This window comes from Podarcis filfolensis, assembly GCF_964270895.1.
Source record: "Podarcis filfolensis genome assembly, chromosome: 3".
Taxonomy (NCBI): Eukaryota; Metazoa; Chordata; class Lepidosauria; order Squamata; family Lacertidae; genus Podarcis; species Podarcis filfolensis.
The window spans coordinates 76,768,778-76,794,067 of record NC_139606.1 but is presented as its reverse complement, the minus strand read 5'-3'; the positions used below and the strand labels follow the sequence as shown (position 1 = coordinate 76,794,067).

At 38.5% G+C, this 25,290-nt stretch overlaps 1 protein-coding gene across 10 annotated transcripts in view; it reads left to right on the top strand.

Moving 5' to 3' along the window:
• The window catches only part of ARID4B (AT-rich interaction domain 4B), an 84,485-nt gene that overhangs the window by 48,008 nt on the left and 11,187 nt on the right, over positions 1 to 25,290 (top strand). For 4 of the 10 annotated variants that reach the window (XM_083605997.1, XM_083605988.1, XM_083605992.1 and 1 more), the window contains exons 9-18: positions 62 to 141; positions 1,162 to 1,235; positions 4,209 to 4,358; positions 5,590 to 5,658; positions 7,135 to 7,229; positions 7,698 to 7,795; positions 8,667 to 8,916; positions 11,828 to 11,985; positions 20,990 to 21,238; positions 24,628 to 24,712. In XM_083605997.1, coding sequence (XP_083462123.1) covers positions 62 to 141; positions 1,162 to 1,235; positions 4,209 to 4,358; positions 5,590 to 5,658; positions 7,135 to 7,229; positions 7,698 to 7,795; positions 8,667 to 8,916; positions 11,828 to 11,985; positions 20,990 to 21,238; positions 24,628 to 24,712 — 1,308 coding nt within the window. Of the gene's footprint in view, positions 1 to 61; positions 142 to 1,161; positions 1,236 to 4,208; positions 4,359 to 5,585; positions 5,659 to 7,134; positions 7,230 to 7,697; positions 7,796 to 8,666; positions 8,917 to 11,827; positions 11,986 to 20,989; positions 21,239 to 24,627; positions 24,713 to 25,290 lie in introns of all 10 variants that reach the window. The other 6 variants (XM_083605991.1, XM_083605990.1, XM_083605993.1 and 3 more) reach the window with 3 other exon arrangements.

The window sequence follows — 25,290 nt, the reverse complement described above, 5'->3', positions numbered from 1 at the left end:
CTCAGAATGGTACCAAATATTGATATAAAATATTTTAAATATTTCCTTTCTTTTTATGCAGGTGGTTTGTCCAGACTGCAGTGATGAAATTGCAGTCAAAAAGGATAACATTCTGGTTCGTTCTTTCAAGGATGGCAAATTGTGAGTAGAAAGATTTCCAGTGTCATTATTTATACCAACTAGCTAATACAATCTGTCATTTCTACTCACTGACGTGACATATATAGAGCTTTATTTTTAAATGCCAGTAAGAGGGATGGACAGGAAGCACAAACCAACTGTTCATTCTACCTTCCACCCCACTCATGTCACTTACATAGAGTGCCTAGCATATGTGTTAGGAATCAGGTTGCAATTTTGTGCAGCTGTATAAGTCGAAGGGTGGCCGCTTTACATACTTGTTCTATATGTCAGAGTTTGTTTTTGTGATGGACAATTTCTAAAGAGTCTGTTCTTGATTTGGTTAACATGCCTGTGTATCACTGTAAATCACAGTAACACAGTATTATTTCAGCTGGCTTCAAAATAGTGTAAATGGCGGGCCCATTTCTGACCTGATTCATGCCACTTTTTCACTTGAGAAGAATTTCTTTTCTTTAAGAAAGTATCAACAAGGAAATGTCAGTCTTGTCACCTTTTATAAAGTCATTTTTCTCCCTTCACTGAGAGGCAGACATTCCTAGGTGGGTTAGGTTCTGCCTCTGGAAGGCAGGACTGAGGAGCCATTTTTTGAGAGGTGTGAACCACTCACCCATCTCCCATTTGTCTTCTTGCTTGACACAAGAAGGCAGGGTTTTTGTAAGGATTGCACTGTTAAGCAGCTGCCATGGATACAATTGTCTGTTCCCACTGCTTTCCACTCACAGAAAGCTTGGATTGAAAGCTCTTGCACAGAATTAAATCTGCTCTGGTAATGGACCCAGGAATCAGTAACTTCTTGATACTCTTGCTAAATGAACATAATAACAGCAGACAAGGTTTATATGAATTATAATGGTTATGGACCTGGTTTTTTTGAAAATACCAGGATGGTATGTTTGATCCATGGATGGAAAGAATGATTTGTTATTAAAGTGTTTTAAATTTTTTGTTTTAAAAGTTTTGTAATACTGTATTATTATTATTATTATTATTATTATTATTATTATTATTATTTATTAGCTCTTCCGTACCAAGGAAAGATGTTCGAGAGATTAGTGATTCTTCACCAAAGCCTGATGCTGCATTAAAGCAAGGTAAAGACAATATAGAATTAAGAAAAGATAGCATTTTTCAGCTGAATTTGGCTAGAAATCTGGCACACACTATGAGGGACAGCTGTGCTACAAAACATGAGGGTGCTACATGTCCCACCAACTGCTAAACAATTCCTACCATATTTTCCTGCAGTTCAGCCCACTCAAAGTTGCTCTTTCCTGTTCCCTACCCTAGAAAGCTCCTCTTATTAGCCATGATAGCTAAATGGAACCTTCATGTTCTTAGGTAGTATACTTCTGAATTGTATACTCACTGAGTACACTCAGTGAATACTGGGTGCTGGGGACAAACAGCAGGGGAATTTGTTCCTTTCACGACCTGTTTATAAGCTTCGCACTGGGATTTGACTGACCAATGTTTGCAACAAGAGTGCTAGACCAAATGGAGATCAGTGATTTGCCCAAGGCTTCAAAGAAAATATCAGGCAGAAACTCTGTCTTAAACACCAGACTACTTCTGTGATCTCACATTTGTTGCTGCAAAAAACATTTTAAAGAAGGTGAATGACTGAAGCTGAGAGAATGGTGACTTACCTGAAACCAGAACCTAAGTATAAAGAAGAGCAGGAGTTGCCTTCCTTTTTGGACCAGGGAACACATTTTGAATTTTGAAAGGGTTCTGTCATAAGATGGGCTGCCATGGGGAGCATGGCCTCACATAAAATTAGAGAGAGTGCTTAACCTGTTGAATTTCTGCATAGAAAATGAGGCAGGCCGGTAAAGTGTATTAAAGGGGAGTGGAAGCAGCAGCTCTTTAGGACCTCAGGATTCCTACTGCCTGGTATCAATCACTTCACACATTGACTAAAAACACTTGACCAGGTAGGAGAGCCAGGCTTGCTCATTTTACAGACATTCCTTAGAAGAGTGTTCCTGCGTGTTCTGCTTCATAACTGTGTTTCTAGCAGGGCTGGAGACTTGCTTAAAAAGAAAGTAAGCTCAGTCTGGGGCCTCCATGGGAGCACAAATGAAGACTCTTGTGGGCACCATGGCCTCACAGGCTCCAGGCTGGTGTCCCCTGAGGTGAGCCAAGTAAGTTCACCTCCAAACTTCTCAGTTAAATTTTCCTTTAATTAGGTTACCTCCCAAATCTGTTCCTCTTCAGCTAATTTACACCACACACATTCATCCCTTGGGCATTCACACAAAGAAAGAAAAACTCAATGTATTTTTCATCTGTGCTTTCCCAAAGCTCCTGTACAGGAGGGGTGGGGAATCTGTAGCCCTTCAGATGTTACTGGACTCCCAACTCCCATCAGCCCCAGCCATTATGGTCAGTGGACAGGGATGATGGTTGTAGCAGCCCAGCACCATCTAGAGTGCCACAGGTTGCCCACCTCTGTGAACTATTAGCAGTCCTCTATTCCAGCCTGCAGTTCAGCTCAAGAACGACGACAAAAAGCATGAAATTTCAGACTGGCAGCTGTTCTCCAGTCAGCAGCCACCTGATATGCTGGTCCTGTCTGGCTCCATTACATCTCTCCCACACAGCTCCTTCACGTTATAACCATACAGGCAGTCTCTGGCTTTTGCTATAGGGACAGCCAGGAGATGAATCCTGCAGAGACACCTTCTGAGCCCAGCTGGGATCTTTAAAAAAAAAAAAAGGCAACCCCCAAACTGTAATATCAGAGAAGGGGTAAATAGGGGTCAGCTGAATTTTCATTACTTATTCTTTTAATGTATTTGAAATATGTACACATTGCCTCTCAGTTATAATTTCTGCGGGTGCTAATAATCTAATTGAAGTAGGAAGAACAAAAACCAACACCATACAAGACAAGCATCATTAAATACCATCAAGACCATGTTGAATACTATCTTAAATAGCCAGAATAAATCAGATGAGTGATACCTCACTTGTAAAAAAAAACCCTGAAAGCTATCACAATTTGCTAGGCTAATGGACAGGGAGTGAGTTCCCTAAATGAAGTGCCACAACTGAAATGGTACTGTCCTTCTCTGCCAGCCACCATACTTCAGGAGATGGGACATTGTGAACAGGGCGTCTGATCCTAATACTCAGACATGTTTTGATGGGAATTTGTGGTTTTTCATATACCCTGATCCCAAGCCATTTAAGGCTTAATAAGTCAAAGCCAGCACCTTTAATTATGTAGAGAAATAAATAGACAGATGGTGGTCTTTTTTCAATTAGTGACAAGGTATGTTCCCTGCTATTTGTGGCAATTAACAGGTATGCTTGCTACTCAGAACTAACTGAAGTTCCATGTGTCTTCAAACACATCATAAGAACAGTGGCCAGATCCCACCAGAATTCGTTATATGACCCACAGAGCATTCATTTGCAAGACCAGATCAGTAGCCACACCCAGGCTGCAGACTTGATCCTTTAGGGAGAAGTGCAACTCCATTCTGAACAGGGCAAACTATATCAAGACAGAGGGTACTTTTAATTTTGTATATTTATAAAACTATACCATTTTAGCATAGAAGGTAGTGAGAGGTGAGCTGTGATTAAATGAGCACATGGCACTATTTTGATGCACAAAAGTTATGAACTTATACCAGGGGTTTGTCCATGGCTGATGGACTTGCGGCTCCAAGCCAGTCTGCTAAAGGTTTCTTGAAAGAGATAAAATAGTATCTAGCTATAGCAGATAGTTTTGTAATGCCAAAAGCATAGATTGGTGAATGTGCTTACTGTGAGGTGTTAGCCAAACCCCTCTGGAACAAAGGTGGGCTTTTTATCTCTTAGGGTGAGGGAAATCCCATGTTCAAATAAAAGTAGTATCACTTTTATTACACTTAGCATCTTTTCCCCACAAGGAAAAGGCATATGGCCTGCACCAGTTCTTTCCCAAGGAGAAAACTTGAACAAGCCCCATTTCTCTCTTTTTGTGTGTTTTACCAAACTGGCCTATTTTTATTTTTTTTACATGCAGGAGCAAACTAGACATTCAGTGCTAATGAGTTTCATTCAATTTACAGCTTTTGATCAAGCCTTAGAATTCCGTAAAAACAAAACTGTTCCCAGTAACTGGAAGACTGAGTTGAAAGAGGAAAGCTCCAGTAGCGAAGCAGAAGAGGAGGAGGAAGATGAAAAAGAAAAGGAAGATAACAGCAGCGAAGAAGAGGCAAGTACAGCACCGTAATTTGGTTGAGCCATGGAATATTTCCCGTTTGGAGTACATTGATTGTTGAATTACAGTAGTGGCACAGACAATATCAACCCTTTTATTACATTGTCTTTAGCATACCTCTTCCTTGTATATTGTCCATATTTGTGAATCCTGATTAGTCTAGGAAACCAGTTTTCTTTATGCAACAAAGAAAACTAGTGTGTGATCAGCATTAAATTCTGCAAGGGGGGTGGGGAAACTACCAACAGGGATGGTATATGACCTATATGTTGCAATTTTATTTAAGTTCAAGAAATAGGCAGAATAATTGTGGTAATGAGCGTACTTGACTGGAATAAAGAAGGGACATTATCTCTTATTTGTGTTTGTAAAAAAACAACGAATGTTCTGCTGATACCATAGCCCTTAGGGATAAGACATTGAACTAGCAGCATATACGAGTAGGGGAAAAGTCAGTCACACACACCATGATCTGCAAACCCCGCACAGGCATGCATTGAATGGCTAAGAATCCTCCTTAATATTAACTTTGTGTTTTGCTAAATCCTGCTTCTAACAAACATGATTAACTGTAACATCAGCAACATCTGCTTTTCTAAATTTTCACTGGAGTTGTTTTGTTGGTTTACAAAGAAGAAGGAAACTTTAAAAAGTGCAACCCAAAAACCCACCTCCCTCAAAATGGTGCTAAAATATATGTGGAACATCCGTAGAAATGAGTTGGTTTATCTTTCTGCAAAAGTTGCCATCTCCACAATGAAATATTTTTGTCTTGGAGAAGAAAATGGAATTTCAGTTTGACTGCTGTAATTAAATAACAGATAACAAATTTCAATTAATTTGTTATTTCAGATTTGCTTTATGTTCTTATTATGGCGCTTTAAGACTGCAGTCCTATATACACTTATTTGGAAGCAAGTCCCATTCAATTTTCTTCTGAGTAGACATGCAGAAGATTATGCTATAAATATGCATTTATTTGTATTTTGATGGCTCCCCATAGTGAAACTAAACGTTTTGCAATTAAAATCCACTTAAAACAGTTATTAGTGTAAGATACAGAGAAATAACATTTGCCTTCAAAGCCAAAGTACCGAAGCATTATGTAATGGTTCCTGAACCTTTAAAATATAAATGTAATTCCCTGCAATACTTTTTAAAGAAAACTGTGGCGATTAACAGGGCAATCTAACATGTGCTTTTGTTACCATATTGTTTAAATTAGGAAGAAATAGAACCCTTTCCAGAGGAAAGAGAAAACTTCTTACAACAACTCTATAAATTCATGGAAGACAGGGGTAAGCATGTCATTATATTTATCATATAGTTTGTTTGTTGCTACAGGGGATGTAGTACAGTGCGAGAATGTAGTACACCCCTGAAAACTTGTCTTGTTGCTTTTCATAAAGTGAGTTTCAAAGCTCCGTTGGGGTTTAAACCCTGGTCTCCTAGCTCCTAGCCCAGGGGTGAGGAACCTCTGGTCAAATGTGACTCTTCAAGCCTCTCTTTCTAGCCTTTGGGGGCCCTGCCAGGCCACACTGGCCTTGTTTCAGATCCTCCTATGGTGCTTTTCCCCTGGCTGGAATGTATCCTTGAACTCTGATAATCATTCTCCCTTACTTGGATGGAGGATAGCAAGGGGTGTTGTGCGTATGTTTAGAAGCTAGCCTACTGTACAAAAATAAAATTTACATCAGTGTTTTGCTTCTAGTCCTGTCCTCATAAAGTTGCCCAGAAGGGAATGCAGTCAAATGGTTCAAAAAGTCTCCCCCGCCCCATTTCAACCACTACATCAGATAGGCCAGTTGAAAGTTGTTCCTTTTAAAAATCAGCACCATCTTTTTGGAAATAAAAATGAATTCTAGCTGGTATAGTACAGCAAAATATTTCATTTATATATATTAAACCTGTTATTTATTTATTTTTCTAAAACATGTATCCTGTTGCATGTACATCCAGCTAGTGTCCCCTGGACAGGTTATATCAAAGTAAAAATAAAATAACAGCATGGCAATTTTAAAATGGAAGGAAAATGCAGCAAGTAAAGAAACAACAGAGTAACTAATAACTTATGCAGTGTGTGTCTGTATTATATACGAGCCTGCACAACTTGTAACCCACCAAAACTTAACACAGCTCACCAGCCAAGTTTTGTGGCCTGCCAGGTGCTTTTGCAATCCTTTGCAGGCAGCTAAACTTGGAAGTTTATCAAGCTCTTCATGGCTACCATATGTTGCTGGTGTGGTGTTTTCAACTTTCTGGGTTACAAGTTGCACAGGCCTGAAGAGAAGAATGATTGCAGGGCAAATATTATTTCATTATATTTTGATTTTGAACTGTATCATAATTCCAGTTGTCCAACTGCCCTTTAGTAATCATAGGGCAGAATGAATGGATTTGACAACAAAGCTGAATTAAATTAATTCATCTCAGCTTTGCAAAGAAGTTCCCTTTGTACCATTTAGAACTTTTGGAGCCCACACATATTTGGATAATGGCTTTTCCAATTACTTGGAAAAACTGTGTGATATGAGTTCTGTTACATGATTGTTAACTAGGAAGATAAGGCCACAGCTGCAGTCGTATGCACATTTCCCTGGAGTAAGCCTCATTGGAATTACCTCTGAGTAAATATTCAGAGTATTGAGCTGCACAGTATATATATGTGGTATAGTCTGAGATTGAAGCACTGAACTGATTTATGTCCATTAACACCAATATGAGTTGCTCTTTACAAGCTAAAAAGCCACACTTCAAAATACTTTCTTTCACAGGGACTCCTATTAATAAACGACCTGTTCTTGGATACAGAAACTTGAATCTCTTCAAATTATTCAGACTTGTACATAAGCTTGGAGGATTTGATAATGTAAGTACTATTAATCAGAGTAGAAATAATTTTGCAATTTGAAGAAAAGTTAATAGTGCAGCTTCAAAACCACTAGGAGAGGAGATTTGTAGATGATGAGGTGGACATCACACTAAGGACTTTTTATGCATTAATTTTTCTATCACTAAGACTCTTTTCTAGGTTAAAAAAGAAAGCAGCTTGTAATAGTAGTTTAGTATGAAGTCTCCAGTCATTACATATACCCAATTATCTGAGTGTTAACCCCATAGAAGACAGACTTACTTCAAAATACATATGTATTATCTGTGCACAGGAGATGGAAGTGAATTTGAATACTCTTAAAGTATGGGAGTCTAATTTTTGTGTGTGCTATTTTAGACCCTTAAACTTCAGAATAAATTACTTATTTATTCTGTGCAGAATTATTCATTTAAACATAGACATAATGCTTTTTATTGGGATAACAACTTTCATTCTGCTTTATAGATTGAAAGTGGAGCAGTCTGGAAGCAAGTGTATCAGGATCTTGGGATCCCTGTCTTGAACTCTGCCGCTGGATATAATGTTAAATGTGCATACAAAAAGTAAGTAGATCTGTATATAAAAAATTGTGTGCCTCGCTTTGATACTCAATGTTGAATGCTTCATCTCAGCGAAAATAAACATTGCATAGGTATTCTGTTTTAAAACTGTCATCATTTAAATGAAAAAAAAAAAGATAATGGGCTATATTCAGTTGTGTTTCTTCAGTCATGAATAGTTTTGTTTCAGTGGAGCTTTCCATGAACAAAACAATGGGGAAAGTAGTTTTCACCGAGTCCCCCTTCTGTCTGCAACCGTTGCTCTAAAGGGTTAGACGATCTCTGGAACAGCATGGGAGGAGGTATAAGGGGCTTCAGGAGAAAGGCGGGATTTGCAAAAATCATATCCTTCCTGCATTTCCAGAAACAGCCACAGAGCAAAGAACCCAGTACTCTCACAGTGCAAACCTAATACTGTACTCGTGTGTATTCATTCAGAAATAAGTCACATCAATGGGGCTTAATCCTAAATAGGAGGATACAGTTCTAATTAAGGTGTCTTTATCTATTTTGGCTGTATCATGCCATGTGTAGTAGTAACTACCCAAATCAAGTCTGCTGTTCTGGCAGCTAACAGTAAGTCCTCTTTCAAATTTGTTTGGAAAGTTATTAAATTTTATTCCTGAGCTTCCATGTTGCTAGACTAACCAGACTCAACATAACTTTTTTTCAGGTATTTCTTTCAAAAACAAGTTGACATTTGGGGGCAGTTAAAACAACACAATTTTGAGCTGGTACCATGTTGTTGGTTTCTTTTAAAAAACAAAGCAATCTTAAACCATTATTTAGCAAATTAATTTACATCCTTAAAAGTGTAGTTGTCTCATAAACCAAACTATGGTGAACTAATCATTATGTTATTGCCATCTTTTAGATACCTCTATGGCTTTGAAGAGTACTGTACATCAGCTAATGTTGAATTTAAAATGGCATTACCAGAGAAAATAGTGAGCCAGCCCTGTAAGGACCTTGAAAAAGATATGAAGAAGCATGAAGAAACTGAGCAAAATATAAAAGAAATAAAGGTGGAAACTGAAGAAAGAGATGATGAAGTAATGAGGAAACAACAAGACACACAAGCTGAGAATGAGAGTGAAAGAAAAGAAAATGATACGTCCTCCTTGGTAAGAGCTGTTCCATTATTTTTTGAAGATTTTGTAAAAAATATCATTGTGTTCTGTTAATGTAAGCTGAAATATTATTTGAGTGGATATTGTGCCTATAAAGCAAAGCGTTTTATTCTAGCATTAATATACTGTTTGCTAGTTTTGCTACATTTCTCAAAGTATTAATGTCATTTTCAGAGCTGATAAGAACCTGTTGCAGTCCAGATTCACTTTGACAGAAGAAATACCTTTGTGGGTGTCTTGCAGAGTTCTAAAGAAGGCCCTAAAAACTCTGTTTAGGCAGAAATCAAACACTGTTGTGTCTGCTATATCTAGACCACATTTGGAGATTGTGTCCCAAGATCCGAACCAGACTTTTGTCCTCACACCCAGCCCCTTTGCGCCTCCTTTTGCTAAGCTCCGTTAAGCTAGGAAGTCTCAAGCTACGAAACTGATAACACAGTTTGAAAGTTCCTTACATTCACATGACCTTACAAATTCCTTGTAGCTATAATTTGCACCATGTGGAAAATCAGAGCTCCATGTTCTTGATGTTCTCCTGGTCAAAAATATCTGGAAAGTTACGGGTGAACAGTGTTTCCTACAATATTTATGTTCCTTTTTCCGTTGAGCAGAGATGTTGTAAGGTGGGATGAGAGCTCCCTCTAGCACAGCTAAATTAGAGGTTTCTGCTCTTCAGCTCCCAGCAGTTTTTACTGCTTTCACTTGTGAGATTGTATCTCACATTCTCCATTCAGCTTTGCTCAGAGTTGTGTTTTGTCTACTGTTTTCGGAGCTTATCTTTATGACATTGTTGCTTATCATTTGTTGTTAGTGCTTCTGTGCTTATTTGGGGGAAGGTTGTGTTGATGCTGTTCCTCTCTTAGGGAGACCCGTGAATTTTTGTCTTGATGTACAGTGCTTGATTGTGTGTGAGTTTTGGGGTTTCTTATGTGCCTTACCACTTTCCACTCTTTCTGCTCTGTATTTTCCCTTCACCACCTCCCCTGTTGCTTGTCCCTGGTTTAAAGTGAACTACCCTCCACCCCCAGTGTCCGAATTTTGTTTTTGGTCAATGGAGGGGATATTTCCTCCTCTCCGGAACTCCGACATTTTTTCACAGTTCTCCTCCAGCAGCTCTGTAGCTTTTTTAAATTTAATATTTTTGCTGATCACCCATTAGATCTCAGTAATCAGCTACAGCTACTCTGGGGCTATGGGCAAGATAAAGCAGTTGAAGGCTAAAGCCCTTAAGGCAGCGTATAAATCAGCTCATAAACACCGTGCTCCTGGATGGCATTGACCTTTACTGTCATGGGCACAAAACCTGGTTCTGTCTCTGTTGGCATGGATACCATGGCTGAGAGGACTGATACTGCTAAAGCACTCATGCGTAAGTTGGGCCACCCAAAGATGTCTGGTTCAGTTTCCCACTCTTTTCAGATTGATTGTGATAAGGAACCTCTGTGTAAAGAATGGGTGCACCTTAGAACCCTCTGAAAACTTCCTCTGAAGAGGATTTTTTGGGGATTTGAGGTGGCATTATCTGTGAATAAAAATATTACTCACTTTTCTGATATGCAAACATATCAAAAGAAAGAGGTGCCCTAAGTCATGGAGTATTGCGGTCAGACCAATAGTGCATACATAATGCGGGTGGCGCTGTGGTCTAAACCATTGAGCCTCTTGGGCTTGCTGATCAGAAGGTCGGCGGTTCGAATCCCCACAATGGGGTGAGCTCCTGTTGCTCTGTCCCAGCTCCTGCCAACTTGGCATTCAAAAGCACACCAGTGCAAGTAGATAAATAGGTACTGCTGCGGCAGGAAGGTAAACGGTGTTTCCATGCGCTCTGGTTTCAGTCATGGCGTTCTGTTGCGCCAGAAGCTATTTAGTCATGCTGGCCATATACCCAGAAAGCTGTCTGTGGACAAATGCCGGCTCCCTCAGCCTGAAAGCGAGATGAGCGTTTCAACCCCATAGTTGCCTTTGACTGGACTTAACCATCCAGGGGTCCTTTACCTTTTACCTTAGTTCTTACATGAGACTGCAGCGTTATCTTTAAATGCTCTCTGCTATGCTCCGGCCTGGGTGAGCCCTCGTTCCTTTACAAGAGATTACCATATTGATACTTACATCTCTGCAGGGACACTTTTGAGAGGCACGTGCTTCACCATGTGTTTCCAGGGATATAGACAGCCAAGATCCACCTTATTTTGGGTAACTTGGACACATGAAGAGTCCTTTTGTTTGAGTGAAAAGATGTTTTCATAGCCTTACCCTACCATTCACTATTTGGTTTGTTCTTATCTGATTCTGTATCTGGATTGCCTTGTGTGACGGAGCAGGGCACTGGTCAGTGTGTGTTGTTGTTGCTACATGTTGTTGGTATGTTTTCTTACTAGTGTGTTGAGTGCAGGATGTTGCAGCTTGGGGGCCAGCTGAGAGGGTAAATCTCTAATTTAGCTGCAGTCGCACTTGCAAGTGCTTGAGAGAGCTCTCATTCTACCTAAGAACATCCTTTCACTAAAAAATACCCTTCACAGGTAAAACCAGTGGTCCTGTTTCAGCAGCCTGGACATGGATCAAGGGACAACATTCATAATCCAATGTGAATTGCAGCAGTACTTCCTTAGAGATGCGTTATTTTTTCATGAAAGTGATTTACAATATAATAAAGCATATATAAAACAGCAATGTATATAAAAACAGTTAAACAATTGCATAAATATTTTTTTTTAAAAAAAGTTTACACAGAGAGACAGACCGAGAGTTTAAAACAACATTAGCACATACATAAAATCAATTTAAATCCAGTATAGATATCAACAGAGAAAATGGCTAAATGGCTGGTGCAGATTCTTCCTAATTGAAAACTAACAGTTTTTTTTTTTTTAATTGTGAGCTATATCAATGTTTTTATTTCTCCTAGGGAAGCAAAAAAGGTTTTCAGGAATCACACACTGACCAGGAAAAGGAATTAAGAATACTGAAAACAGATGAAGCCAATGTGGAACATAAAGAGGACGAGAAGAGTAAGGACTTGGAAAATCAGAATACCAGTCTTGAAACGGAAGAGAGGGAGAAAAAGTAAGAATCTTTTATTTTCAGCTAAAACCTATATATGAGGGGAGCAATACTGGGCTTCAAATCTGAGTTGCCTTTGATCTCTAAAAGATCAAAGAGGAACTAGAATTTAAGAGGAACTAGATAACTTAGGCTGTAATCCCAGCCTCATTTACCTCAGAGTAAGTCTTACTGAATTCATTGAGACTTACTTTTGTCAACTTGCTTAGGAAAGCAGCCTTTATGTCAAAAAGCTCAATGAATACCATCTTATTTTGGTGCTTCTTTTTGTCGGAGATGTCCAGTTAAATTGCTTCATTATTCTGAGTACTATAGAGGTTGTGTAAGAGAAGTCATCTGCTGTCTTCTGATAAAAAGATAATTAAGAGTGATGGGGAAGCAGCCATAGGCCTCTCTGGTCCAGCATTCTGTTCTCACAGTGGTCATCCAGATACCCATGGTAGGCCTGCAGTCAGGGCTGGGTTGCAGCAGCACTCTTCACACTGGTAATCATGGACTTCAATACTGAAAGATATGCGTGGAGTAGGATTGAAAGCTGGAAGAATTGTGTAGGAGAATTTAAAAGAAAAAGGTGTGGGGAAAGCTAAACAATAAATTGTGGGCAAAAAAAAAAGTTACAGTAGGGGTTCTCAAACTTTCTGCCCACAAGGCTCATTTAAATTTCTTGAGGCCCACAAGTCACAAAATGGTGCAGTGGCAGAGCCAGTCACAAAATGGTGACAGATGAAACAGTTTGGCATAATCAGCTGACAGTTGCTGACATCATTTTCTACTGATATCAAATCCATCTTGGGAAATTGCTGACATCTTTGTCACAGCATTTTCCTTGTGGCAAGGAGTTCCATAGCTCAGTTTTCCTCAGGTTAAGTACAGACATTTGCTCTGTAGGTATTGTGACTCAGCCTCCCTATTTTTGGCAGAGTTTGCTTCTTCAGAGGCTCTTTAAGTGGAGAAGGTTTTTTCTTTTATATTTCCCCCTTCACACTCCCACATGCCTCCAAAGTATTTTTACTGTCTCATCTTACCACAGTTACTGATCTTCTCCCATTTTCCTTTCACACTCAACTTGTACCTTATTCACACATACCCAGCCAACTGCTATTTCTTTCAGCCCTTCCTCCTTAATACTTTTGCATTAATTTCTTCCTCCTACAACAGTTTTCCTCTCATTCTCTTACTTTCTATTTCTAGCTTATAAAAATATTAACCTATAATCTCACCTTCAACACCTCCCCTTACCCTTTCCCCTCAGAGGAGGGAGACCTTCCTTCCAATTCCAGCTTTTCCCAGTCTTTACTCAACATTCAATGAATATTTGACACTAGCCAACTGTCTGAGAAACACTGAGTTATAGGTTGGAGTTTTTAAAGATTTGACTCATCTGGTGCGCCACCAAAAGGAAAGAGACGATTTCTTATCCAGAAATCAACTGAATATAATATAGATCAGAACTCCATAAATGTATTCTACTGGAAGGCGACAACATCAGTAGAACTGATGGTACCGCTACTTTGTTGAAGCACCTGTTCAAGTAATTGTCTTGATCTGCCAAGACTTCCCTAATTTTGCTGCTATGGTGTGACAACTATGTTGAACATCCGAATGAAATTATTTTATTGCCATTCTGCTTCTGAAATAAATATAGGAGTATCTATTATCAGCGTGTCATGCATGTGACTAGATTCAGGTCGACAGCCTATCTGAGTAGTTGACCCTCAGACATACATAAAGGTGTGGTGTGCCTTTCAGGCAAAATGATAATCGACTGATCATTTTTATGTATATAAAAAATAATGCTCCCCTTTTTTTGAAATGCAGATTGACATGTATGGTATGTTGGAATTGACCCATTGTGTTCTCATATTTTGGTATCATGTAGAGTTCACTGCTTATTGATATTGAAGTGTATCGATTTCTTTATTGTGAATTAATCTTTCAGGCACTTTTTTTTTCCTTTTGGAAAATATAGCTTTTTCCAGTTCAGGTTTCAGACATTATTAGTGGGACTAAGTAGTTCATTTACAATTCTCACTTTTATACTTGTAGTTTGTACCTATCTTAAGTTTGTATATTTGACTACAGTAAGAATTGTGTCTGCTGTTACCAGTTCAGTGCATTACATGATTTCTGTGTTGGGGGCTGCTTATTACGAGGACCTGTGAGGAATGTGGTGAAATAATGTAAAAAGGAGCTAGTCAGGAAAGTCCCTGAAGGGAAGCATTGTGAGGGAAGAGTATTTCTTGTGGAGCTGTTTGTAAGAGGTTTGTAGCAATGAAGGGAGGAATATACATGCCCTTTTCTTGCGCATGCTCTAGGCTTAGATAAGTAACAATGTGCCTCCTTGTATACATGTTTTTACAGAAGATGCAAATGTAACTGTGCACTGTATTGTCTCATAAAAAGTAGCACTCACATTCCTGTTTACTACTACTAATATTAGTACTTTGTTCTGCTATGTTGGGGATCTACAAGCCGTGGCCTGATGTGGCCCCTGTTGTGTTTTTGTGTAGTATACTATTGTTTTTCAAAATATACATTTCTAGTTATCTTTATCTCAGACACGCTTCTTGATTTGACAAACAAGTATAATATCACTGCATATCTAGTATATGTTAATAATGTGATTAAAACTTTGGTTGTTAGTATCTTGATTTGGGGCTTAGAAACACTTCACTAGAGCACTTCACTGTGTAAGTTTTGTATATCAGAGTTACTGTATCTGAACATATTTTTTGCTACATAGAGCTTTCTTTTTCTTTCTTTCTTTCTTTCTTTCTTTCTTTCTTTCTTTCTTTCTTCCTTCCTTCCTTCCTTCCTTCCTTCCTTCCTTCCTTCCTTCCTTCTACACTTGATAATCTTTAGCAATTCCGTTTCACTAGTGATTTGCCGTAGAATAGGCAGTCTTGTGCTGTTAGCCACTTTTTTTGTTCAGGAGCATGCTAGCCATTGCATTGCCTCAATTCTGTTGTGGCTTTCAGTCAGGATTGCAGTGGGCTGTTTAGTCTCACATATAAAAATACTTATCAAGACAACCCTCAGCTTTGTACACTCTTTCATATCTGCAAACACTGTTATCTGATTTCTTGCAAGTTACACATGTAATTGAAGAATCTCGGGTACAACTACATACAAAGATTGTATCTGCGGCCTGTAATGACCATACTGTTAAAATGCATAGATCGGACACGAGTCTTTTGCGTGGTTCTACTTTCATCAAAACCTTATGGAAGTATAGTTTGTTTTGTTTTTAAACCCCCCCCCCCACTAATCCTGAGGTTAGCAACTTTTAGCTAAATAGCTTCATTGATATAAAACATCTATTGTGGGATAAGGTAGTAAAGAGAACCATGGCTGTTTGGATTTAATTGAAATGAAGAGCATTTTAGCATACTGGGATACAAAAGGAGGCTTTTGTACAAGTTGTTCTGTTGTCTTTGCTCTTCCCAGAACATACATTAATTTATGTGGTTGTTACAAATGGGTTTAAAATAATGTGTAGAACATGTATCCAGTACTTGTGTTTTGCACATTTTGCCTCTTGTATTCTAGTCACAAATATATAAATTCTAACATTTTGAAAGCTCTGATTCCTCAGGCCCTGGTTCTTTAGTCTATAAATTTATTAGTGTTTTGTCTGGGACAATTACAATTGTGAGTTGCAATAGTGATGGGCGTCATATTTTTTTCTAAAGAACAGATTTCTTATGCTTTGCTATATTTGTGTTTTGCTTCTGTGACTCATGATATAGTAATGCTTGGACACAGATTTACAAGTTACGGGGGGCGGCGGCAATCTGCTAAAGCTAATGATAGATACGACTTCGTGAATCAGTGATTGAAATCTATGGAATGTGTAATGATAATGATAATAAATTAAGCAATATAGCTGTGCTTCTTTCATAGTCTTTGAGGTTAGCTATGGTGTGCTTCCATCAGGAAATTGGTTAATTGTTGCAAATTCAAAATTGCCACAATCTGTCCCCACTACCACCTTTTAAGGATAGTCCAAAAGACTGACAGAACTTGTGTAGCTATGCAGACATTGCCTCTCTCTTACTTTTCATGGAATACATTTTAAAGTGCCGAAAACTTCTGAATGCTATTTGGTTAGCCTGTGAAACTGTGATAACAGTTCCTTGTCATCCTGGAAAAAAGTGACAAGTGGGATGTCTCGAGGTTCTGTCCTGGGCCCATTGTAATTTGGATGAAGGTGCTCATAAATCTGCAGATGACACCAAACTGGGAGGGATAGCCAATGCCGCTGAGTAACAGTATCGGGATTCACGATGAGCTTAACAGATTGGGGAACTGGGCCCAAACTAACAAAATGAATTTCAATAGGGACAAACGTCGGGTTCTGCACTTAGGCAGGAAGAACCAGCTGTACAAATTAAAATGGGGGACACCGGGGTTGCCAAAAGTACATGTGAAAAGAAGTTACAAGAAAGGAGATTCCAACCAAACATCAAGAAGAACTTACTGATGCTCGGCAAGGGAACAATATACAATTCTATGAGTTCAAGGACACATTCCAGCAAGGCAATGAAGTAAGGTTGGTGAGGGTGTGCGCCCTGGGCCAAGTCCCAAGGACCAGATAGAGAGGTGAGGAGGGTTATATTCAGATGCTGGGCCTGAGGTCCCCATCTGAGATATAAAACCTAGGGAAAACAAGCAGAAAATGTGCAACTTAAACAAATATATAGTGTCTGCCCACTTACATGGGAGTTATGTTCCGGGCCCTCGCACTCATTAGCGAAAATTGTGTAGATAGGGAGCACTCTCTAAATATCTTATCTGAAGCTCTGTCTCCAATCCAGACCCCCCCCCCAAATCACTGTATCCAAAAATATCCACAACTAGAATTGAAGCTCTGGGGTCAGTTGGAGGCTGGAGGATGCATGGAAAAGCGGTGGGGGAGGCTGAGCAGCCTAAACAAAGCCCCATTGCACCTCCAGACTCTTTGAGGCTCCCTCTGCCCTCATTGACGTCCTCTTCCAGCTCCGGTGAGGCTCTCCTCATGAGCCACGTGAATTGAATTATTTATTTCCTGGCGACATGCATATACGTGGTCGTGCACGTATGTGGGGATGCCTGCATAGTGAAAACAGATCTTTTCTGAAAAATTATCTTGCTTTTCCTAAAAATGCAAAGAGCAAAATGGACTTCATCTTCCATGATGGGACTTGCCCTTCCTCCCCTCCCCTCTGCAGCCTTCCCCCCCCCCATTCCCCAAATGTTAGAGCAGATTTTGGGGGCATGGGGTGTATTGAGTGGGTGAAGAGGGGAAAGGGAAATCCCATTGTGCAAGTAGAAGCCTGTGCCGTTCACACAGATGATATCATTGGTTAATCATTTTGTACAATCACATTTATAGGACCACTACGATGAGTATTGTAAGGGGCAATAGAAAATGACTTACGCTGATCGAGCCTCATTGATTTCTACCAGATACTGTTGTTGAGTGTACTTGGTTTGAAATGAGGAAACTTCACAGGATACTGTGCTATGCTCACAATGATTTGGGGGGGGGGGGATTCAAGTTAGTTAGGCATATCAAAGAGCTGCTTGATATACTTATTTCAGTTGAATTGCATTATTGATTATATAGGAGTGAAGTGTTCGGTTCCTTAGATTGTGTTTCTGGAGATTTGCAAAAGATGTTTCTCAAGAGAGCAATTATCAGAGTAAATGATGTATACTATGCAAAATGGCCACTAATGTAGAAGTAACAGAGTAGTTTGAAATTTGGAAAAGGGATTTACCCTAAGCAGACTCTAGATACAATTAATGTTTTTCCTCTTTCAAATATGATCAGAACGATTACTGCATTGTGATAGTAAATCCTTTATACACTAATATTCAGGCTCGTCTTTTAACAGTATTTACTTTGATGATTATCAAGTGTGTCTGTTCCCTATAAACCTTTTAACGTAGTTGCAGTCTTCTGTTGTCGCTGGCTGGTTTCTTTCACTTTCCTTTTCTGAAGGTTGAAGCTCCTGTTCTTTGGGGCAGTTTTTACTTGAACTGCTTGAGGCAGCTTACATATGGGAACTGCTTGCATCATCATCTTACTGTGTTATCTTATTGATGTACTTTGGGATCCATCGTTCTAATGAACTGACCTTTCAGTTGTCTGCTTTACAACACTACCATTTAGCCAAAATCTTCACTTTACTGGAGTTTTTAAAATCCTATTTAAAAGCTTATAGACATCACCATCTGCTATGCAAATGCTTTTTATATTAGGTTTACCAAAGTCTGGAATCCAAGACATCTAGCTTCTGTCTGTATGCAGATACGTAAAGTAAGGTTTCTTGAAGGCATACTGGCCTATCCTGGCAACATTTTCCCTCAGGACTTCTGCTTCATGGTATTCAGTGCTTTGCTTCTTTTCTGTATGGCAAGATTTTCAATCTGGGAATAGAATGCTGTGGTCTTCATAGTACAGAGCTATTTTTAAAAATCTATTGAAAAACTTGGAGGCATGTATTCTTGACAGTTCTGCTGTTCCCTGACGTGAATATTCTTGACATTGGTTGCATCTTTGTATCTTCCATCTGTGATTGCAAATCACTCTTCACCCCTTTTAAACATATATTTTAAAAAATGATCTCCGCTTTAACTTTATTATGCATCCTGGTATTTGGTTCCAGAAGATGTTATAACTTGCTCTGAGGATTTGAGGATTATTTAATTTGCTGAGATTTTCACGCTTCCATAATTTTTTCAAGCTTTTAAATATTTATTTTTTTGCTGCATTGAAGGTTAGATACTCACTTTAAAAGCAAAAGAGTGAGAACTAAAGGGCACCAATGGCTGTGTTTTGCCTTTTCCTGATTTATATAATTAAGATTTCATAATAACTTAATACGAAAAATGCACATAATATTAAAAAAATAGAATTTTCTGTTTGACAGGAACTTATTCATTAGTGTGCTGCCTAATATTTAATAGATTTGTGTTTTTTTAAAGAATTGAAAGCACTGATGGTGTAAAATTGATGTTGGAAAGCAGGGGACAGATGAGAGAGAAATGCTGAAATCTATGCAAGTGTTCCTAGATCCCTTTTAGATGAGAAACTGAAAATCAGTTACTAACCCCGCACACCCAATAGTGCTTTTTTGTTTGCTTTTTAAATTACAGAATGGCTTTATGCTCCCACCCCTTGTGCTGCAAAAAAAAAATCAATACATTTTGAGATGATCATTCCTCAGGGTCCCTTCCAATTCTTTGAAAAGGTGTGGCTGAATATGCTGCATTGGGTGGGGGTAAGACTGTTGTATGACAAACAACAATTGAAATGGGGGAAAACAGGTTTGTTGAGCTCAAAATCCCTACAGTTGTTTCATTGATATTCCTGTTGAAGACACATGGGCAAATTAAGGTTTAGCTTGTTCTTTCTGGGAGATTGATCCCTTTTTATGTGGGAAAAGCATCTGAATTATAATGAAATTTGTATCCTTGGAACACTGGGAGAGGAAACCATATTACATTCATTTAGATGAGAAAGGGCTTTTTCTATATGAAATACTAAAAATTAAAGTTTAGATTATAAATTTCTTGCAAAGGCTCTTTCTCTAGCTGTAACTTGTTCAAAAAACATTTTAGTATGGTTTTGAAATTTTCCCCAAGAAGTGCTTACTTATTAAGCGTAATGAAGTAAGCACATTGCCAAATCCAGTTTATTATTGGAGACAAATTAATGTGTGTAACATAGGAGAGAAAACATGCATAACTTAAACTATCTGTTTTGGTCACAGCACTTGCCGCTGGGTATGAGAAAAACTGCTTTTTATACTCAGCAAAGGCTTGGTTCTTCAGCAGCAGAAACTGCTATGGCAAAAACAGCTAGGGAGAGCTTCAACTGCGCATGTGGTTCTCTCTCATCCAACTTCTCCCTCTTTGGATTTTTGTCAAGGCTTGTGAAAAATAGCCATCAATTTTGGATGCTTGCCTCTTCAAAAGTCATGATTAAATTCAGCGGGAAATGTGCCATACCTCCTGCCCATGACTTCTAGGGAGAGGACCTGAAAAAAAATCTGTTATTTAAAATTCATAAATATTGGTTTGAGTTTTTAATTTTGATAACTTAGACCACTACTTTCTGTGTCATGACCAGGATCCAAAGAGCTATTTTATACGTGCCCAAGGGTGTGGGTGTGCCCATTGAGATTTTAAATAGATACACACCTGCCTCCTTCTTCACAAGCTACTTTCAAAATTCATCCCAATGTCAAAAGAGATTTAACCATGAGGCTTGGGTTGCTACTGCTTTCAGTGTGCGGAATTAATTGCACAATTTTTTGAATTGAAGCCTTAGCAACAAAAGCATACCTGTGCTTTTAAAGCAGTCCTTTGCCAATTAATGTTATGTTCCAAAACAAAAAAAAAGACCTCAGTGTATACTCAGTTGGTAGAGCATGGGACTCTTAATCTCAGGGTCCTGGGTTCAAGCCCCACATTGGGCAAAAGATTTCTGCGGTGCAAGGGGTTGGATTAGATGACCTTTGTGGTCCCTTCCAACTCTAGAACTCTAGGATTCTATGTTCTGAAAACTAGTTATGTATGAAGCACAAAGTGAAAAATTCAAATACATTCTATAGGGAGAGACATAGAAATATGGGCCCAAGAAGTGGGGGGAAGAGGTCTCAGCTAGGGATAGACAGCTTCAGTAGCATCTTGGCTTATGACTGCATCTTTAATCTTCATAGATGGTGGTAAACGTTTTTTTCATTAAAACAAGTCATCTTTTTAAAATCTTCTGTAAGTTTTAAAGCTTCTTTCTGTCACTATTCTGATTGCTAAATTCTTGTCTATATTCTTGTCAGTTGACAATATAAATTAAAAATTCTCATCTTTTAAGGGATTTCATATATATTTACATATATATATGGAGCCTGCTGTTCTTCACCCTCTATGCATCCGCAGTATTAATCAATATACGCCATTTGGCACAGAACATTTTTCCCAATCTTTTTATTAACTGACATTTTTTAAACCTTTCAAGCAATGGCACCATTAAGGAGGAAGAAGAAGATGAAGAAGAAGCAGAAGAGGAGGAGGAAGAAGAGGAAGATGACAACAATGACAACAATGAGGAAGAAGAAGAATTTGAGTGTTATCCACCAGGCATGAAAGTCCAAGTGCGGTATGGACGAGGGAAAAATCAAAAAATGTATGAAGCTAGTATTAAAGATTCTGATATTGAAGGTGGAGAAGTCCTTTACTTGGTGCACTACTGCGGATGGAATGTGAGGTAATTGAGATTTAGCTAGTGATTACTTCCTTAAAAATACTTCTAAAATACACTTGTGTATTTTAAAACACACTGAATATTGAATTTTTTTCAATATTGCTGCTCTTTGGAGATCATTGTACTGTATAAAATTATTTATATTATAGGATATAGCCACAGCAACTGAATAGCATATAGATCAAGAAAAATAATCTTGTTTGGACTCCTTTCTCAGCATTATTTTAAGTAGTACATAACAGAGAAATAGCTTATGGCTCTGCTCATCATGTGGTATTGGGCAACACACAGCTAGATCTTTACACATTTCTCAAAGTCTAGCATGAAAAAGCAAAGCATACATTTTACCATGAAGTAGAGGTGAGGTTTCATTTGGAGTAACTGGATTTCTATCTGGATGATTGCATGCATGCAAGAATCTTACCGTTCATTTTCAGCACTTAAACCAGATGACCAGCTTCTTTGAGCACCTAGGATTCTTATGTGCATCTTTGTGGACAGTAAATAGCTGACTTTCACTTGGCCAGACCTGGTTTCTTGTTACCATACGCTTCTAAAGAAGATTCATCTTGCCATAGTTACTTGTGTCACTGATTTTATGTCTGAGCATCTTCCTCTTATTATGGCTTGCTGCTGTAATTTAGTGCTTTGGGGAAATGGTGGGTTTAATTTTTGCCAAAAATGTTCTTGACTTCTTTTATGCCATTAATTGAATTTTCTACTCCGTGCAGTTCTCAAATTGCTGCATCCTCAGGCTCTTTCAGAAGTTTGTTTTATGGATATGTGTTTTGCAAGGGCTTTTGTAACAGGCCCCATATTTCTCATTTAATACTCATGTAGACCTTCTTATCATCTTTGCTTGCCATTTGGATCTGCATTGCTTTTATAGTTATCTTTGTCTTGGAAGGTTGGAGAGATGCCATATTAGACTTCTCTGATGTTGGCAAAGTCAGCCATCATGAGTCATAGTTGGAAACTCTTGTCATGCTACCTTCTCTATTTTCATAATGGAGCTGTGTTCAATGAAGTCATTGCTTATCAGACAAATAAGAGACTGCTAGTAAAGATTTTGAATTGTAGGATTTTGTTTTTCTTTTTCTTGCAGTATTTAGTTTCCTTAACTGTTGACTTGCTCACATGTGTCTTCAAACCAAGTTGAGCATGTATTGCAAAATAATAAGAGTTTTGCCTTCTATGTTCAAGTGTAAATAGTGAATACACAACATATGACTTGCAAACTGATGTAATGAACTTGTATAAAGCCTTTGATTTTTTTGTATTTCATTTCCTTTGAAAAGGATGTATATTTTATATACAACACTACTCAAGCAACACTCTTTTTCTCCCTAGCATTAGAAAGAAGTTGAAAGTTGAGCTCAGGCTTTACTTGCTTCATTGTGAAATAACTTTTATTTATAGGCTTTAAACTATTTTTATTTATAAGAGATCCAAGAGCAGCTGTAGTTAAGTTTTGAAATGATATTGGTGTTAGTATGTAGAAATGATAGATTTGTGAGCGGTTGACTATAAAGTCTTAATTGTGGCTTGGGTGATTTGTATTGAATGTATTCCAGTTTCAAACTCTAGCTTTTGAGGGAAAGATTTAGATAATACTTATAAGGGCTAGAGAATCCTGTTAATTCATGTGATTGTTTAGTTACTGAAGGGTTTCTATTATGTATATTTAACTTTGAGTGTGACCCTTAGAAACGTTGTACTCAATAGACCATCAACATAAAGCCACTAGTTTAAATTTCCCCTAGAGGTCGTGCCCTGAGGCTCTTGCTAATTCCCTACAAGAAATGCAAACCCTAAATCTGTAGATTGGACTTTTCAGCCTCAGTAGAAAACAGAGTAGAACTTTTTGTCCTGAAATCTAGGCATATAAAAGTGTGTGTGTGTGTGTGTGTGAGAGAGAGAGAGAGAGAGAGAGACAGACAGACAGACAGACAGACAGACAGACAAGAGAGTGATCTTTGGTGGTTATATTTAGGGTGTGTGCGCCTAATAAGTTGTTTTGTCATTGCTTTTGTGGCCTCTTGTTCTTCAAAGCAATTTAATAATAAAAACGTACCTTTGTGGTTCTCTGTATCCTTCCTCCACGCTCCAACTCAAAAAAAGCAATAGCAAATTGAGATGCCTTTCACATCTGTCTTTCAACTATTTCAACTAATAATATATCATGTATGCCTCACATCATAATTGTAGACCCTTCACTGTTGGTTTGTAATTCTATAACCCTTGGACAGACTACATATGTTTACTGTACTTCAATATTTACACAGATGATTTAGGCTAGGGATCCCATGTGAATTTAAGCAAATCAAGGAATTGTCAGTTTTGCATAATCAGAATTAAATTGCTACAGGACCTGAGACAGAATGGGTGGAGGGTCTACATACATTTGTGCATTAAGAGAGTCAGAATGCTTAGGTGAGTAGATAGTTATTTTTAGGAGGTGCCAGCAATAGGTGAAGGTTTGTTATTTGGCGATTGGAGTTAGTGGAAGGAAAGAGACAGCTAGGAGTTTCAGTTCTGTCAATCAAATGTAGACCCTGCAGTCGTCTTTTGTGGAAGAAAATAGCATTGATTCATAGCCTGACTCATACAATTTCTGTTTAGACACTTCTTTGAAGTAGGGAAATTTGGCCTTCAGCTTGAAACAGCTGTTAACTATGTGTTCAACAGTGCTAGTGCTAACAAGGTGGCGACTCATTCATACTCTTTCTGCTGAATTTTAAATGTTAAGCCACTTTCATTCTGTCTCCTGAGTTGGATGAATATGACTGCCAGAATTCTGTATGATATGCTGTCAGTAAGTTAAAGTAATGTATTTATGGTTCTTCTTGCTTTGAATATTTTATTTTTCATTTTGTAAGAGTTAGTCAAAGCATAAGCTACATTTAATTGCCATGAAAAGTTTCTGAGTTATTTCAGAGTGATTACTGGAGATAACCAAGTACGTGCTGCCTCCAGTAATGGTGCTGGTATGCCTCTGAACACCCATTCCTAGGAAGTACAACTGCAGAGAGTGCTGTTGCTCTCGTGTCCTGCCTGCAGGCTTCCCATGTGCTTTGACCTACTACTGTGAGAACAGAATACTGGACTAGATGGGACTTTGGTCTGATCCAGCAGGGCTCTTCTTATGTGCTTAAAAAGTTATTATCTGTATTTCTACTTCTTGTTCCTGTAGACTTGGGGAAACTAATCTGGACCCTCCAGGTACTATTGGACTCCGATTCCCATCATCTCTGACCATCTGCCATGTTGGCTGGGATTGATGGGAGTTGGTGTCCAACAAGATCTGGAAGCACCATATTGGTTACCCCTGCTGAAGACCATGCTTTGAATATCTCCCAAAATGTAACATTATGTATTTTATTTCCTTGTAGGTATGATGAATGGATCAAAGCAGACAAGATAGTGAGACCAGCTGACAAAAATGTGCCAAAAATAAAGCATCGGAAGAAAATAAAGGTAGTTGACTTTGGACTACTGCTGAAGATATTTATATGAATAAGTGGAAGAGAAAAGACCACATACTCATTTATGATAGCAGCTGTTCTAGTTGGAGGGAATTTCAGTGCCACAATAATGTTGTTTCATATTTACTTGTCATTACGTACCTGAGTTAACATAATACTGTTGACTGTGAAGGACAAAGCTAGTCATCCTATATCAGACCCATATTATGTGTTTGGCAACTTATTCATCAAAACACAACAGTAGGCAGTGTGGTGTTTTTTTATTGGCCCAGTGTTGCTTAGTTAGATAACTGTTTGTTTGTTTGTTATATAGATTTACATACTGCCCTTTATCCAGTATGGAACATTCACAATTTCCAATATCATAGAGCTTTTTTCCTAGCAAATATGAGAAATCCATGATAGAAAAAGTGAATTTAATAATGCAAACCTCCAGATTCCATTTAGGACTACACTGAGACTATCTCCAGTGTCATACATATATGAAGCTCTTCACTTACTTATAGTTTTCACCCTCTTTTGAGATATCCCTTGACGGGACCTAGAATCAACCACCTGGTTAGACCATTG